This window comes from Rutilus rutilus, assembly GCF_951802725.1.
Source record: "Rutilus rutilus genome assembly, chromosome: 21".
In the NCBI taxonomy this organism is placed as follows: Eukaryota; Metazoa; Chordata; class Actinopteri; order Cypriniformes; family Leuciscidae; genus Rutilus; species Rutilus rutilus.
Genome location: NC_140226.1, coordinates 17393985 through 17411044, shown reverse-complemented (window position 1 = coordinate 17411044; position 17060 = coordinate 17393985). Strand labels below are relative to the sequence as shown.

The window sequence follows — 17060 nt, the reverse complement described above, 5'->3', positions numbered from 1 at the left end:
GCACAACCCACGTAAAGTTGATTATTCCGTGAATAACTGCAATTGCAGATTTTGAACAGAGATGGCTACAAAGAGGAAAAACTACGGACTGCAGCTTTAAGTTTAATCAACAATAATTTTTTACAGTGTAGAATTATTTTGCTTTGCACAGGTCACAACCTCTGACTGAACTCAAATCTTCTTCACGCTTCTGAACAGTATGTTCGGCCCAGTTTCTTCTCCTTTGAACGGTGTAGAGTTGAGGTGGCCTGGGTACACAAGACCTCACCCATGCACTGCTTGCACACAAATGGCTATAGGCTAAGGTCAAATGCGGTTTATATAAAAAAAGTTGTTTAATTTAACAGAAATAAAAGCAATAATGATTAGCAATTAGCATTTAGCAATTAGCATCATTGGAGGAGTTTTACATTTCCATTCATTTCATTCAAAGGTAAAATTATCCAGTTCTCTGCAATGAAACAAATAAATTCGATTCAATGAAAAACCAACACACACTTCTCTTCAGGACTATATGCACTTACTTTTAAAAGACTTTTCTCTGCAGTCTTTTCCTGCAATAATTGAACATCAATTTATATTTATATTGTATGGTGGAATAAACAGGTGAGACCATTATGTATTGATTCTAGCTTTCAAATCTCATTCACACTTCTAACTTAATATTCAACAATATTATTGATTTGCCTGCATTGACACCATTATAGGACAACTGAACTGAGCTGGACGATGACATCACTGTTTTCTCCAGAGCGGTTGTATAGATAAATGAACTAAATTAATAACTTTTTTACAACAGAAATGAACCATCACTGAACAAACTTAAGCTGGACCATGACACTATTTTCTTCTAGAGCTGCTGTGCCGAAACAAACTTTGCCCATTTTCCTGTTGAAAATGTGGTTTGAACATCCAATCACTTTACTGCTTTTTTTTTGGTGGTAAAATGGGGAAAAATGAATCTCCCCTCTTCCCACCAAAGGTCTGTTGACATCCAATGTTTTTTTTCATCAATGCTGGTGTGGGTGTGTTTGTCTGTATAGTCATATGTTACCTGTTTGCAGAAGAAATTATTTTTCATAACTGATATGAATCTTTAAATAAAGTAAACTGGAAGAACTGTGCACATGTATTTGTGGTTCTCTTTAATCAGATTAGGGATTCTGAGAACACATAATGAATCTAACACACGTTTCAGTCACACTGTAATTAAAACCATTAAAATGCTGAAGAAAGAATAAGAACTTTACACGCACACACGCACACGCACACGCACACACACACACACACACATATATATATAGATGACTTATAACAAAAATCTATGAATACAGTTTTATCTAACACATTTATAAGGCCATTCATATTATGTGATTTTTTTTTGCATACATAATGTTTTCAGTTGCTTTTTCATTTTATTTGTAAATGTAAAAATATTATTTTTGTATGAAAGGTACTGATGAATCATGATTTGTTCATGAAAGCATTTTATGTATTTTTTTACATATAAATTTGAGACGGACAAACTTAAATCCAAATACAGAATTTTATTGTATAATCATTTCATTCAGTTTTTCAACAAGACAGTAGACTGTCTGCTTTATACCTGTTAACACACTAATACCCTACTAAAACTCTAATGAGCGTTAGTTGACATGTAGGTGCAACGTAATGTCTAAAGGAAACCAGAAAAATAATGTTACCAAACTTAATAAAAACCTACAGATATATTTTAAAAATAAGACAAAAAATAACAAATAATAACAAATAATAATAAAAATGACAAAACACACAACATACAAAAACTTAAACTAAAATGAAAACAGAAAATATTATAATTTTTTTTAAATATTAACAAAAAATATAATAACATATCAATGATGCTAATATATATATATATATAGCCTATATATATATATTTTTTTTATCTGTTACATGTTGTATATTGTTTTTTATTGAGTAATAGTTAATGATTTAGTGGTAGTGGTCGGATGAGTTTAAACATCAACATAATAATGTTTGTAACTTGCTCTTCAAATTGAAAATCTTACTCCAGCATGCCATTATGACAAAATTATACCCCAACTAATTTCATGACGATAAAATTCCCATTCCTTGTTTAGTTGTGTATTAAAGACTTAAATTCCTGTAACTTGATGTTTTCATTTACATTAAGTCAAATAAAAGTTAACAATTAAGTAAGGCTATAAATTATTAGGTAACACTTTATTTTACAGTGTCATTCATGTTACATGTAGTTAGTAATAACCATTATGCATAGTAGATGCAACTAAACCAAACCAAACCCTAATCCTATAGTAGCCTACGTTACTTAATATTACTCAGTACTTAAATGTATAATTACAGTGTAACATAGACACCTTCAAATAAAGTGTAACCAATTATTATTATTTAGCTGGGTTTTTTTTTAAAGACAGTAGCCATACAATAATAATTCACATGCAAACTCCTTGCTGTTACAAAACATGAAAACAAAGCGAAAAACTTTGCATTCACTTTTAAATGAACAGAGAATCAGAAAATGCAGTAATGTGCTTAACGTGCATACATCATATGTTCTCTATGTCGTAAATACAGGTTTAAATATTTATGTAAAGCATGAAAAATACATTGTAGTGAATGGAGCACAAACAACATAAAACCAATGGAAAAAGTCAGGTATGTTACTGAACTCAAGCTAGAGACACTTCAGAACCAGAAGAGAAGATAATATTTGCAAATTTGCATGAAAAGACAATCGGTGAACAATACTGCACACAATAGATTCAAATCCAGAGAAAGCCAGATAAATCATTTTATTGTATATCAGATTATACAGTTAAGCCTTTATTTTATTTGTAAGGCTTTTCACCCAATATGAGATCTATTCCACAGATGTGCAATTGCTTCCAGTTGTGTTAGGCAAGTTCGCATGGTTTGCTGTGGTCTGAAACAAGTACTAGGGTGAAAGAGCAGGTTGTTCTGTCAACAACCATCTCGCATTCATCAGGGTGTTCTACTGCTGTTGGGATCCTACACACACACACACACACAAAACCATGTATATAAGCTTTCTATTATTACTGAAAACAGAAGGGTTATGAAAGGACTAAATATCATGGCCATCTACTGTAAAACTTACTTGTTACAGCATCTAATGCCAAACTGTGTACAGAGACAGTTGTAACAGTCATTCTGCCACTCAGAGTCGAAGTCATGAGCTACTCCCTCTGAGTCGACACAACCTAAATAAACAGCACAGCACAATAAAGTTATATGCAAATGTTATTTGATTGACAACCATTATTTAAAACAGGACACATTAGATGGAGAGATTACAAACATTATCCTCTTTAACAGCTGTGGCTTATCCTTATAAGATGGCACTATGCTCCTTTGGTATAAATTAATTATAAATACATTTATATTTTATACAATAAAATATGAATCAAGTCAAATATTGTTTAAATGTTAAACATATAAAGTAATTATATATTTAATATAACTTATAGCAGAAACATATGTCAGAAAGAAAAGGCTTTGAACCAGGGGCACGGGAAGTGTTTTCACAGGATTGTAACGGGATTTACATTTATTCATTTTAAGCATTTAGTAATTTATTTGTAATAAACACTTTAAGTGGGCTATTTAAAAAGTGTTTGGACTATTTATATATTTCTAAGAACTGGTTGAGAGTGTGAATGCAAATTGCTTAATTAAAATTCTCACAAAAACGACTCCAGAAGCCTAAATAGCATTTTATAAGTATATGTTTATATTTAAATCTAGTTCCTAGGTACTCTAACCTGCAACATGGGCTTTAAATTATGTTTTTTAAAACATATGCGCAGAGTGTGATGTCATATTGCGTGTGCAAGAATAAAAAAAAAAAAAAAAAAAAAACCTTCCGCAGCCGCTCTACTCGCGCACTAGTAGCCTACTACGGATCTTTTATTGTATAAATATGACAGTGGTAACAGCCCAATAACCCTTTTATTTAAAGGCTTAATTTATCCGTTGCTTTACGATTGAAAGCAGTTGGCCTATCAATAATGTCAAAAAAGTGATGTGCCGTCAAGTTCGGGTGTTTGTATGCTGTTTTCGAGTGTTCTCACCGATACGCTTGTTGTGATTCGCGGAGTTTTGACGAGTTTTATAGACTTGATATTGTTTCTTATTCAAAAGTAAAAAAAAAAAAAAAAAAAAAAAACAGCACCCCAAAACATCTTCCCGCGCCCTGCTTTGAACACTTTAGTCACCTTGCATATGGTTTATTATGTCTTCGGGGGATAACAAATCAACTTGAGGTTTCTGAATGTAGCACTCGGCACTACAGTAGACCACCATGAAGAGGAGAACGCACACTCTCAACAAACACACCTGAGAAGATGTGGAGAAGTTACTGGACAGTTAAACATGTCAAGACATGATGCAAAAAAAAAAAAAAAAAAAAAGAGAGATGAAAAGAGAATATTAAAATTAATGTTCCACCAATGAAATGCCAATGTTAATTTTTGAGTAATTATGAATTACAGACACTCCCCGATTGTAAAATAAGACAGAGATACTAAAAGTAGTAGGCTATTTGGTTGTAGTAAAGATTTCTAAAAGGCTGTATCATACTGTACCATGTTGTAAATGTTTGCAATATCCAGCCAAAGCAGGTGCTGATGAGGGATCAGTTAGTGGCCGAATAGAAAACCTCACACCTTTTTATATCATACCATTGCTGTGATAAATCAAAAATGACAAGTTTGTCATACATAGGAACTGGTTTTCCCTCATGATGGGAAGGAAAGGTAATTTCTCTAGAGCAATTAATAAATACTTTGAGCCTATGTTTGATCATGTCACTTCATTTTGTATGCGTTCGCATTAATCACAACTGCATAAAGAATAAAGAGCCTTTTGTTCCCTCTACTGAATCAATATACAGGGTTCAGCCAATACACTTACAAATATTTCGTTCTTTTTTAAAATAAGTTACATTTTGATTGTACAAATTTCAGATCAGACTGAACTGAGTTAAACAAGGCAACATTGTTATTATCTTTAAGTAATTACCATATTAAATATTAAAATATAAGCAAGTATTAAAATAATGAAAAAAAAAAAACAGAAGAAAAACCTTTCATTTAAATCATATTTAAAATGTATATGAATAATGGTATATTTCATGCATGATTCCTGGCACCAAAATGTTGAAATTAAATCGCATTCTCTTCTAGTTCACTTTAATTTGTCAGTTCAGTCCAGATCACACATGCTGGACAGTTAAATCATTTCATCTCTAGTCAAACAGTGCTGTATATTCTAAGCTACTTTATATATCACACCTAACTGTATAAATAGAAACCGTCATAATAAGCTAATATACAACACACTGGACATTTGTCATGCTGCTAGTTTGGTGTATTAAAAACGCATATATAAAAGTGTTTAGTGAGTCTGTAAACTTTTATTATTCCAGTAAGTAGGCCTATTCTCTGGGTACCTCAAATGATAAGACAGAAGTCAAGTTACATTTAAATAAAACAGCAAAAAAGAAACAATATTCAAAAACACTGTATGCACAAACATACAAATACAAATACAAATCATAGGCCCTACTGGTAAATGAAAATGCCCTCCCTTTTTTTTTTTTTTTTTACAATGTACTTCCCTTTAAGTCCATATAAAAGTGCTGAATGTGTCTTTGATGCTGATATTGGCAAAACATTTCATAATAGCAATCTATTCCTAGAATCACATACAAATTTTAAACTATCTATACAATGGTCACATTTTAATAACAGTGTCAAAAAGTATACGAATTATATCTCTGTGGCTGTAAGACTTAAATTTGCCCCATTATGACGTAGCATAGGCAGCACAAGGCATGATTATTTAATAAAGACTGAATGTATATTAGCACTTTTCCTCGGTTAAACATACTGTTAGTGTTCAGGAGTTGAAATACTATGTGTCCAACGGTTAGAGAAACATAAATCTGCAATTGTAAGAACTCAAACCTGCTTCACCAGATAATGGAAAATATGATTCTGCATAATGAGGTATCAAAGGAAAAAGCATTTTGAGATGTGCTTTTTAGTTTGGTATACAGGCAGAAATTATAATAAGTTAAAAGTCACCAAAACGATGTTCTGATTTAGAGAGAATAAAGAATTACAAATAGCGGTTGCAAGAAAGTAAAAAAAAAAAAAAAAAAAAAAAAAAAAAAAAAAAAAATTCCCCCAAAACTCAAAATTTGAAGACTGTGGAACCAAAGTCTGAGCTAGACATAAACACAGGTATCCTATTCTAGAAATATCCTCATGAAGGAGGGTTTGGAGAAAGGCCAGCTATACTCGTTTGGAACCGGTCCGGTCACGTTGCACTCAAAGAAAGAGAAGAGAGGGAACCAGATACGTGCTCGGCGGCTGTGCTGGTAGGCCTGTGTGTTTGCTAGCGTGTGGTAGTACAGGAACAGTCTGGTGGTGATGTAGAACGCGATGAAGACGTCGATGGAGTAATGTTCATGAGCCGCTAAGATGAAGAAGATTCCAAACAAGTTTAGGACCCAAGACATGGTGTGGATGAAGTTCCAGTTACGTGGCGTGTCTAAAAAAAAAGAAAAAGACGTTGACCACACCACTGAAACACTGCTGATAAATGCATGATAAATGTAAGTGCTATCTATTTAAAATGAGTAAAACTCTCTACACTGTTTGTGTACACTCACATTCGGTGACAAAAAAGTTGAGCATGGTGAGAACAACAGTGTGTCCGCTGAACATGTAATCGCCACATGTATGAACCCCAGTTAAAGACATGCCGAGCCCGCTCCAGATGTCCAGTGCACGTTGCACTTTTGTCCATGCATCACCATACATCTGCAAGACACACATATGCAGGATAATGGCCACACACACACTGCACAGATGGATGATGGTCAGCTGAAGTGTGTAAGAGAGATATAAATAGTGAAATAAAAAGATAGAGGGAGAAAGAGAAAGTAATTTTTGTTTTTACTGGAAGATTTTTGGAAGATGGTGCAATCAAGAAAGATTGTTTGTACATACAGTATTGATATTATGCTCAAGTAACAACAAAAAGACTTTGTCTTTATACTCTTCAAATCAACAGTACATTTGTGAAGATTCTTGTAAAGAGATATGTAGAGGAAAGTAAATATGACCAGTACATGAAATACAATTGATATATACAAATACTTCCAAAAACGTTAAAGAATCTTACCATATATGATTCATAGGTAACACTTTACAATAAGGTCTCATTTGTTAACATTAGTTATTGTATTAACTATGATCTAACAGTAAAAAAAAAAATTATTTACAACATTTAACATGTACAATTATTAACATTCATTAATAGAGTTTCTCATGTTGGTTCACAGTGCATTAACTAATGTTAATAAAATGTATTTAAACATTTAAAAAATTGTATTAGTAATTAAATGTTGTCATTAATATTAATATTATTAAATGCTGTACAAGAATTGTTAATTCTTAGTTCATGTTACTAATGTAGTTAACTAATGTTAACAAATTAAACTTTATTGTAAAGTCTTATCGTTTTATATTGATATGGTCTATCCTTAAGTTTTATTACATATAATATGACACATTTCAACTCTAATTCTGTCCAAAGAGAGAAACAAGATTAACAATGTGTGGCATTTGTCTTGTTTTCAAGGCATTTTGCGGGGACGACCTACAGTAAAATGTCTTACTTCATTGCCCATCCCAAATGCACCTTCAAAAATAAATCCTACATATGCATGTTTCTCACCTTGCCTGAACACTGAAGGTGATGACCAGGTACAGACAGTGAAGTAACAAACATGGTGACACAGCGGAGCAAAAATACAGTGCCCGTCAAATTACACAGTCTGCGAAACAGAATGGACCTATCACACAAACACACAATGGCAGAAGTTACAGTAAGATGGAAATTGAAAAAGATCAGGGGTCCACAATAAGCAAAATAACAATAATATAAAATTCACTGTTTTACCACAATGAAACTATTAAATAACTCTTAAATGCTACTGTAAACGCATCAACCAAACACTTTAGTCTACGTAGTCAAATTACATCTAGAAAAAGCCTCTATCAAACATGAAAATAACATTTACATGAGATTGACGTAGTAATGAAGTATTTTCATAAGTACCAGCAAATTTCTGAAAAGAACAGCGTTGTCTCTGAGAAGATTATAATTACACAATATGCAACAGTTGTGAGACCACAGTAAACTTTATAAAGTGTCTCTAAGTGCTGGTTTGTATTTTCTGTGTGTTTACCTGTGTTTGTGCATCAACAAGACCAGCACTAATATGGAGCCCAGCACCACTGCACATGCTTCAGCCATGGCGAAGGCCCAGGGAATTCTGGGAACACTGACACATAAATAAAGAGTCATAATTCTTGATGTTAACACTCAAACCAAGATACTGAGCATAAAGACAGATTAAAATGAAAATTCTGAATCAGAGGAATCATCATTTCGACCACTGTTGCTAAGCACATTCAAAATAAAATAGATGTAAAATAAAATAAAAAATCTAGTAGACATGATTCCAGCTGTTTTTTTTCCTACGAAATTAATATTTAATTTATTTTTTAATCATTTTTTCCAATTATTTTATACAGTACTTCACTAACTAAGTACTATACAGTTATATCATTGCATAGTAACAGTTATATTACATATACTGTATTTACATACTGTATGTTCATTTTGATACATATTATTTTACTAAAACATTTTAAAGAATTTTTGATTCACTGCCATGAACTGACTAATAGAAATACATTTTTGCAGATGAGGTTTAAATAAATGCAATTAAAATATATCTGTCTTAACACTGGTGAAGCAATATAACACACTTATCCCAAAAATACATCCACCGCACACATCCAGATATAACTCACCTGTCTAGAAATATGTCTGGAAGTGGCGGGTACGTCCTCATGTCAGGAACCCTCTCATGCACTAGCACCATGACAAATGATGTCACTCCGCACACCAGCATGGCATAGAGTGCGCTGAGGGTGGTCTTCCAGTACTCCGGGTCAAACCGACCACAATACTGCTTACGCTTCCCGTTTGAGTAACTGTGTTCACCACCAACTGTAGTGACCGCCCCATTATAGTGTTGGTGGTCTCCTGACCCTCGCTCTGTGAAGCTATTAGAGGCGACACGGTCTGTTCCGCCAGTGTGTATGGGAGACAACGCACTGACCTCTGACCCTGAACGCACGAGGACTGTGTGTTGTCTCTGTAGCCTCCGCACAGCCAGCATCAATCTCTTGATATCACCCAGCACCTTAAGCTCCAGCGGAGGAGACCGCAGGTCAGTCTCGGTAAGACACAGCAGGCTGGCACCATCCAAACGGTGCTTAGAGCACAAGAGATCCACATATTCACGAAATCCCTGTTCTCTAAGCCAGCCAGCTACCTGCTTACTGCTCCAACTCTCCACACCGACGTACCTGGAGCCCGGCATACCTGCAGAGACAGACATGATGTTCTTAGTTTTGCATGGAAATTAAAGGTAGGGTGGGCAATTTTCGGAGAGGCTAGCAATAGCGAGCTAGCTTTGAAAGCATAAGATCCCTCCCTTCCTTCAGAGCGCCTCCAAAGCCACGCCTCCTTCAAAACACATGAACACGAACAGCAGGGAGCAAACACAAGCATCACGAGAGATGGCGTTAAACTACCTCATGTCTCAAAGCACATAACATTATAATAATAATGAACATAAACAACTTAAAGAGCACTGACCTGTACTGCTGCAGGTTCATTTCGGCGTTGATAGTGTTGCCTTTGAAATGCATAAATTCGAGTCAAGAACCGCTCTGAGTATAAGGTCACAGGTTTCCATTTCTTCCGAATTACAGTAGTTATGGCGTGAACGCAGCATAAGCTCGATGTTTTGGTTCAGGAGGAACTGTAAAAGGTGGCTGCTGTTTCGGTTGCGGTGCTCGATGACTGTATCTGTCTAACTCTGCATAGCATGAAACGTGCTGATGACGTGTGATGTCTATGCAAACAGGGTGCAGGCCGGTAGGACATCGTATCGGACTGAATGCAATAGACAAACATTTTATGGTCCAACGCCTTCCACAGACGATCTATATACATATAAATAAATTTAGACCACTTAACTTAGTGATTGCTATCAGGACGTGAAGAGACTTTCAACCAGCATAATATATATATATTTTTTTGGAACAAATAGCCTACCCTAAGCTAGTTCCACTGTCTTATGTTCCCTGCTTTCTTTTCAATTCTGTTGCAATCCGTCTATCTGTTTGTGATGTAAACGCCAAGAACGAACCTAACTACACTGGATAGATCACTGAAAAATGAAACTTCTGTCATTATTTTCTTACCGTCATCAGAAGAAAGTCAGTCATACAGGTTTTAAACAACATGCAGGAGAGTAAATGATGACATATTTTTTTGGGTGGACTATAAGCAGACAGTCGCTTTTTACACCCCTGGTCTCATTGAGTCACTCTCTACAGCTCAACATCTTAAACTTCTCTCTCTGAATCCAAAGGTCTGTGTACAATCAGAACTACTTGTATCCGAGTACATTCATGCAATCTTCAGTGCAAAATTCTGCTGATTATGAGGCTTGAGTGCTAAAGTGCAGAATTTCTAACAAACACACAAGGGACACTTTCTTATCAGGGACTGTGTGTAACCTATGTAATCAGTTCAATAAATGTCTGAAATTTGATCAGTGTGCTAGGCTGAATTAAATCTAAATGATCAGACCTTATTACCAGTGCTCGCTGACTTAAATAACATTGTAAACTAGTCACATCACTTGTATGATCTCAGTAAATACTCATTTAGACAAGTACAGGGAACTTAAGATCTTGAGCTTATGGAGATGATGTCTAAATTCAAATTAGTTCAAATGTTTACACCTGTCATCAGGCCAAAGGACTTGCAATATGTACACAGATAGACAGGATCTGATAATACCGATGTTTCTTAAACATGCTGAAATACATGACACACACAGATCCTTATTAGTGCTCTATGTTAGACCTACTGGCTCAACAGGATGAGCTAAAAATAAGCTAACATTTCTACCCATGCCATGCTATAGATGATGATGAAAGAATTTGTGTTTTTGGGTGAACTATTCCTTTAGCATGTTCAGCATGCAATGCGTTTGACAGGTATGTGCTGTTTGTACATGTTTACTGTCTACTATCTACATTACTGATCTGTTGAACCTTAATGACAGAATGTCAAACATGTGACAGTCCTGGAACTAGAATGATTTAAAAACATCACGACATTCAGTGGAGCGACTTAAATAAATAATACTCAACTAAAATAGCCCCAGTCCATTTAAAATTAACAACAAAATGATTACAATCATATGACAGAAACACACACACACACACACACACACACACACACACACACACAAGCACAAGAATACCGCCACTCGGTACCAAGAGCAATTATTGATTCAGGGAAGCTTCATCCTCTTGCACAACACTGCATGAACAAACAACTTCTTGTTACCAAATCCAGAGGCATTTGGATGAGTTTAATCTGATATAGCCTACGTCCACAGATGCACATCAGCAATTTTGGTTTAGTAAAATAAAATATTATTCTAACTGGATTAGAACCTACAAAATTCTGGAACTGACAGCAGCAGAATGAAGTTAATAAATCAAATGTCAAAAGTTTATTTCGAGCACCTAACTACAAACTTAAAAAAATATGTTAAAGGATTTCTGGACAACCTATTTAATATTCATGACATAGGCCTTTGCAGATTAGTTTAGCAGAACAATATAAATTATGCCAACAAAAATGAAAAAGTACAAACAAATATATAAATAAACTTTTTAATGAATCATTTGAGTTAGATAGCGAAGGAAAGGCAGCCAACAAGTTGGTAGCATTCATGGAGACTACTTTAATACAGTTTAAAATGCAAACAGAAACTTTTTTTTATCATCCCCCCCCCCCAAAAAATCTTGAAAGTTGTTGCACTACTACGGACGCTAGAGGCGCCAAAAGACAAACAGGATTGCGCCTCAGAGACCACGAACGTCATGAGTGGCGTCATTTAAGTCACTTATATAGACATTTAATATCTTCAAAATTGAAAAGCCAATTAAACTTGATTAAAATCGCGTTTGGAGCTTGGCCAGTGGCCACCCAGTGATTCCAGTTTCCGAGCTGTGGCTCGGTGTCCGGTGTACCGGGGGCGCGTGAGTCTATCTTGACTTTGACAGTAATCACAGATCCTATTAAACTAAACCTGTGCTGTCCCAGCGGCACGACCAAGGACCATAACCTTTAAAAATAAATAACATCAAATTGTTCTAAAATGGACACTTCACCAAACAATGAATGAACACAAAAGGAGATGTCAGACAAAATGACTGTCTTAGTCACCATTCAATTGTATGGAAAAAGCTACGAAACTGAATGGTGACTGCGGCTGTCGGTTCCTCTTAACATCTCCTTTGCGTTTCACGGGAGAAAGAAAATCATACAACAAGTTTCAAATGATATCCATGTGGAAACAGAAAGGAATAGCAAATAATCCCATTGATAGAGTAAAGCATTGACGCTCAAACGACGCTAAAAATGAGGGAAAAAAGCACTGACAAATCTGACTTTGGTTCTCTGTCACAGTGGAAGAGTGTGATGTATGGATGGGAATTGCTTGTCATATGAGCTATCCCTGTCTTACCCTGTTTATCCTTGTGGTTATTTAAATGATCCATTTGTTAATAAATCCTCACCTTGCAATACGGATCCACATCAGCCTTCTGTTTCTGAGTCACCATGCTGCCAGTGACGCCCAAAAGCATGTAAACAGGAATCGTCGTCACACATGACACGCCCCTTGGGTGTGGCTACGGAACTCCAAATGTGGAATTGTTCTAGGCTAGAACTTGTTCAACTTCAGTGCACGATACCGGCAACACCCTCATTCCTATGGACCTTTCTTATCATTAATTATCTTGTTTTACACGCTGTACCTGAATGTAATGTACTGGAAATGCGCTAAGTACTGATATTTAGGTTTAAGAAAATGCGTAAGCTGTAAAAGTTTTTTTGTTGCGTCTTCTGGAAGTTTGTAGGCAACTATGATGGGTAATATTGAGTGCTTAGTCATAAATATAGATGCCCATAAAAAAAAAAAAAAAATCAACGATTAAAAATTGTATCTCTAAAAACAAACAAACAAACAAACAAACAAATACATATGTATTATATAGTATTAGACCAATATAATATATTAAGTTTAAACATTATTCTAATGTTTCATGCCAGGTTACATAACCAGTTAGGCGGTCCATATTTCCATAATTCATATGGAACACTGCATATTTCCAAACTGTACTTAACAGATGCAACTCAGCAGTATAATTCTCATCACATATTTAGTTCTGGTGGCTTTAGTGGAGTGTGAAGCGCTGTGCTGTGGTCACCACAACAACAGTTACTCATTGGTCAGGAATCCTCTGGAACAGCAAGTGTGTGATTTGATTAAGTGGTGAGACTTCACATTGTGACCTCAATTTGGGAAGGTGAGTATTATTACATTACACGTTTGAACCACTTTTGTTAAGGACAGCTCAGTTCTACTGTGCACAGCCTTTGTCAATAAAGCATACACAACTTTCTGGGAATATTAAAATATCTTTGTTGTTCAGTAGTGCTACAAGATCTAGAAAGTTTAAATGCTAATATGATCTCAATGATGATAATTTCCTAAACTACTCTGTAATTTCTGTACAGTTTTCTTATTGTTCTGGTAATGGCTAATCTGATTATAATTTACCTTCCATGGCATGTAATAAACAGATTTAGAAGTAACAGAAAAATATAAATTATCTACACTCATAAAAATAAAAGGTTTCAAAAGGGTTTTTTTTCTCTCGCAGTGATGCCTTAAAAAACCTTTTGTGCAAATGATGTTTTTCATGGAACCATATAGAATATTTTTTATTTTTAAGAGTTTAAAGCAATCTACATATTGTTTTACCTTCATCTTTTTGATACACATGAGTTTAATCCTGAGTTGAGAGTATACATAGTTTTTATACACTAGGTTGTGCTGTTGTACTTAGATTTTGCAGATGACTTAGGCTATATTTAGTGGTATATTTTGTAAAATTAAAGGTGAATGGTCTGAAACACTTCTGTGCATGTTGGTTTGAGGGCAGTTTCAGAATAACCCACATTCAACTTTATCAGCTTTCTTGTGTGTTTGCAGTAGTTGTTAGATTGTATCTGATAACGATTTATATCTGTTTTAGCTTGTCCTGAACCGTACTGGTTATTGTTACGCACACCTACCATTATTCTGAAAGTCTGACCAACCGTTTCAGGATGACCTAGCTGTAGTTATCCTGCATGTCTAATGAAAAGTGTTTTCTCAAGATAAGCTGCTTTACCATTACATTATGGGGAGCACATCTTTTCATCAGCTGGAATCAATTTGCTCAGAAATATCCTTGTTAAGATCCCCTGGACTGCTGATGTCAAAGGGATGCAGGTTACATCTGCAAGATAATACACACAATTACACAGTGAAATAGCATTGTTGATGCAATTATTACCTCAAATTAAGGCCTGGGGATATTGTACATGCCTTTAATTCCCAATATTATTGTATGTGTGCATCAGAAAGAGAGATAATCTGTTGACTATTCCACATGTAACATTATGAACACAGAGTAAGACATAATAATGTGTGTGTGGATGTGATATGTAGGCCAGTGCAAATTCCTGCTCGGGGTGATTGGAAAGAATGAGAACAAATGTGAGCTCTGTTGTTTTCAGTGTGTGTTATATAAATTGACTCTGTTTGGTACAGATCATTGCAAGTTTCAAGGCTGACAATCAATTAAAAGTATAATCAAATTTATCACAAAATTTGCTGAGAAAAGCCTCAGAATGAAGATAATTAAAAGACACTTTGGATTAGTTTAGATATATTGTTTGTTGTACTTCCATATAACTGAACACAAGACTTTCGCAGTACACATCAATTCATTTTGCAATGTTCAGTCATGCTTGTGCATTCAGTCTAAAATATTATTTGTGAAGTCAGACTGACGTCATTGGTCATAGCATCACGTTTGTTTTTCAGCGTTTGGCGCTATGAGTACTGCATTTTAAGATGGTCTGTCAAGTACTTCAGGTTTAAAAAGTACTTCAGCTTTAAAAATACATCTTGAGACCTCTGCTTTCTCTTCTAGAATGATTCTAGCAAGACATTTTCAACAATGTTGTCCCCAAAAGTATTCATCTGTTGGTCAGAAACGCACGTAAGCACAGTGTGCATACCCTAAAACCACTGAGAGTGCACAAATGACTAACTTTTTCCTGAGTTTCCTTAATCACACAATCCATTTTTCATGTCAAACCCAGCAGAGTTGCAACATATTTATGTAATTGATTAAGTGTAATTTAGTGTGTGCAGTATTAAATTTGCAGTATTATTTATAATGTAAGAAAGTGCATTGTGCTTGTTTGTTCATGAGGTCAGCTGAATTCCTGTAGAAATAAGTCAAATATGATATTGGGGTCAGAAAGAGAGTAATGAAGACAAAAGAGATAGTCAGAGAGAGAGAGAGAGAGATAGGGATTCTGTGATTTTTCAGAAAAGCAGTTCAGAGGGAGGCCGTTGACGTGGCAGAGAGGAAGTGGTTTCAGTCCGAGGGGGGAATGAGGAGTGAGGAGAGGGGGAGCCATAAGAGGGAAGGAAAGAGAAAAATTTAAGAGCAAAACAGAGAGAAAGCGGGACTGTAAAAAAAGGGAATAAAATGTCCCTTTGTCGGTACACCGTGAAGACTAAAAGTTTATCAAACTCCTCGTCTGTGCAGCTTTGAGGAAAGGGTTGGAAAATTAGGGCTAAAATACAAATTTTAAGAAATTATCACTGAATAACAGCATCAGCAGAAAGGCATACTGTATAAGCAATATCACATCAAAGGGTGCTGTTGTTTTGAATATCACCATGACTGTGAGTTGGCCATAAAAAATGAAAATCAGTGATACAATTACAATTATGTGTGCACTACAGTAGAGGACTATTGGGTACTATTGCACTGGAACAAACACTAAAAACACACTGTTTTAAAATATAGCCACAAAGACAATATCCTACGAGTGATCGAACTGCTTACTAACCTTGTGCAAAGTTAATTCTTTTAAAATGTTTTTGAATGAGTTCTAATGCTCTAATGTATCTAATGCTCACCAAGGCTGTATTTCGTTAGCCTCATAGCATAATTGCCTAAGTCATATTTCAATGTTTTTGGAAAACAAGACAAGTTTTGCAGCAGTGGTAGGACAGTAAAGTTAGGCAGATATCACAATTTGGCCAAAAAATGACTTAGGCAATTATGCTATGAGGCTAACGAATTATTTGTTCAAAAATACATTAAAAACAGTAAAGAAATAGTATTACAATTTAACATAGCTTTTTTGTATTTTTCTATATTTTATTAAAATGTAATTTATTGCTATGATGGCTAAGCTGCATTTTCAGCATCATTACTTCTTCAGTGTCACGATGCTTCAGAAACATGCTGATTTGCTGCTCAAGAAACATTTCTTATTATTGTCAATGTTGACGACTTTATTTTAACACTGCTTAACACTGTTTTTGTTGAAATCGAAATGCATTTCTTTTAGCATTCTTTGATGGATAGAAAGTTCAGGAGGTAAAAGATTGTATGTACGTATATATATATATATACACACAATCTTTCACCTCCTGTCATGACCATGTACTGTAAAGCTGGTAAACCCGTGGGTCATGGTTTGGTGGATTGGCATTTGGCAGTTAGTTGGCCCTGCTGGTAGATACTGTAACTACACTATTATATTTTTTCATTGATGGTTGTTCAAAAGTGTATTCTAATGAAATACTTTTTCCCCCCTCGCAATAGCATACATTCCAGAAATGTCATTAAAGATTTTTGTAGATAGATGAGAGAGCACTAATAAATTCTAATCATGTTAATGCTTATAACAACCATTAA

General features: G+C 35.1%; 2 protein-coding genes across 5 annotated transcripts; both read right to left on the bottom strand.

Annotated features, from left to right (window-relative positions):
• Window positions 1-2892: 2892 nt before the first annotated feature.
• On the bottom strand, window positions 2893-4674 carry msmb (microseminoprotein beta). Its single transcript, XM_084393363.1, has 4 exons — window positions 4629-4674; window positions 4260-4380; window positions 3143-3245; window positions 2893-3033 (listed from the first exon to the last, which is right to left on the bottom strand). The coding sequence occupies exons 1-4, from the start codon at window positions 4629-4631 to the stop codon at window positions 2919-2921; spliced, it is 342 nt and encodes a 113-aa protein (XP_084249489.1). The 5' UTR covers window positions 4632-4674; the 3' UTR covers window positions 2893-2918.
• Window positions 4675-5672: 998 nt separating this feature from the next.
• On the bottom strand, window positions 5673-12872 carry LOC311280875 (sterile alpha motif domain containing 8). Of its 4 annotated transcripts, none has more exons than XM_084393358.1 (6): window positions 12801-12872; window positions 8937-9513; window positions 8306-8401; window positions 7792-7909; window positions 6722-6872; window positions 5673-6600 (listed from the first exon to the last, which is right to left on the bottom strand). In XM_084393358.1, exons 2-6 carry the CDS (start codon window positions 9509-9511, stop codon window positions 6296-6298), a joined length of 1245 nt encoding a protein of 414 aa, XP_084249484.1. In that variant the 5' UTR covers window positions 9512-9513; window positions 12801-12872; the 3' UTR covers window positions 5673-6295. The 4 variants fall into 4 exon arrangements, with proteins under 4 accessions (XP_084249484.1, XP_084249483.1, XP_084249485.1 ...); XM_084393357.1 differs by having other exon boundaries at window positions 12749-12849; XM_084393359.1 differs by lacking the exon at window positions 12801-12872 and adding an exon at window positions 9790-11034.
• Between the last annotated feature and the right edge of the window lie 4188 nt (window positions 12873-17060).

What these genes read in the sequence shown, in the direction of transcription:
- msmb (XM_084393363.1), bottom strand. An exon ending in CATAATAAACCATATGCAAG is followed by an intron (nt 3,246 to 4,259) that starts GTGACTAAAGTG and finishes CTGTTTATTTAG; the next exon opens with GTTGTGTCGACTCAGAGGGA. An exon ending in GGCATTAGATGCTGTAACAA is followed by an intron (nt 3,034 to 3,142) that starts GTAAGTTTTACA and finishes GTGTGTGTGTAG; the next exon opens with GATCCCAACAGCAGTAGAAC.
- LOC311280875 (XM_084393357.1), bottom strand. Translation starts at nt 12,782, where the DNA reads ATGGATCATTTAAATAACCACAAGGATAAACAGG. An exon ending in CCAGACATATTTCTAGACAG is followed by an intron (nt 8,402 to 8,936) that starts GTGAGTTATATC and finishes TTTATGTGTCAG; the next exon opens with TGTTCCCAGAATTCCCTGGG. An exon ending in ACCTTCAGTGTTCAGGCAAG is followed by an intron (nt 6,873 to 7,791) that starts GTGAGAAACATG and finishes TGTGTCTTGCAG; the next exon opens with ATGTATGGTGATGCATGGAC.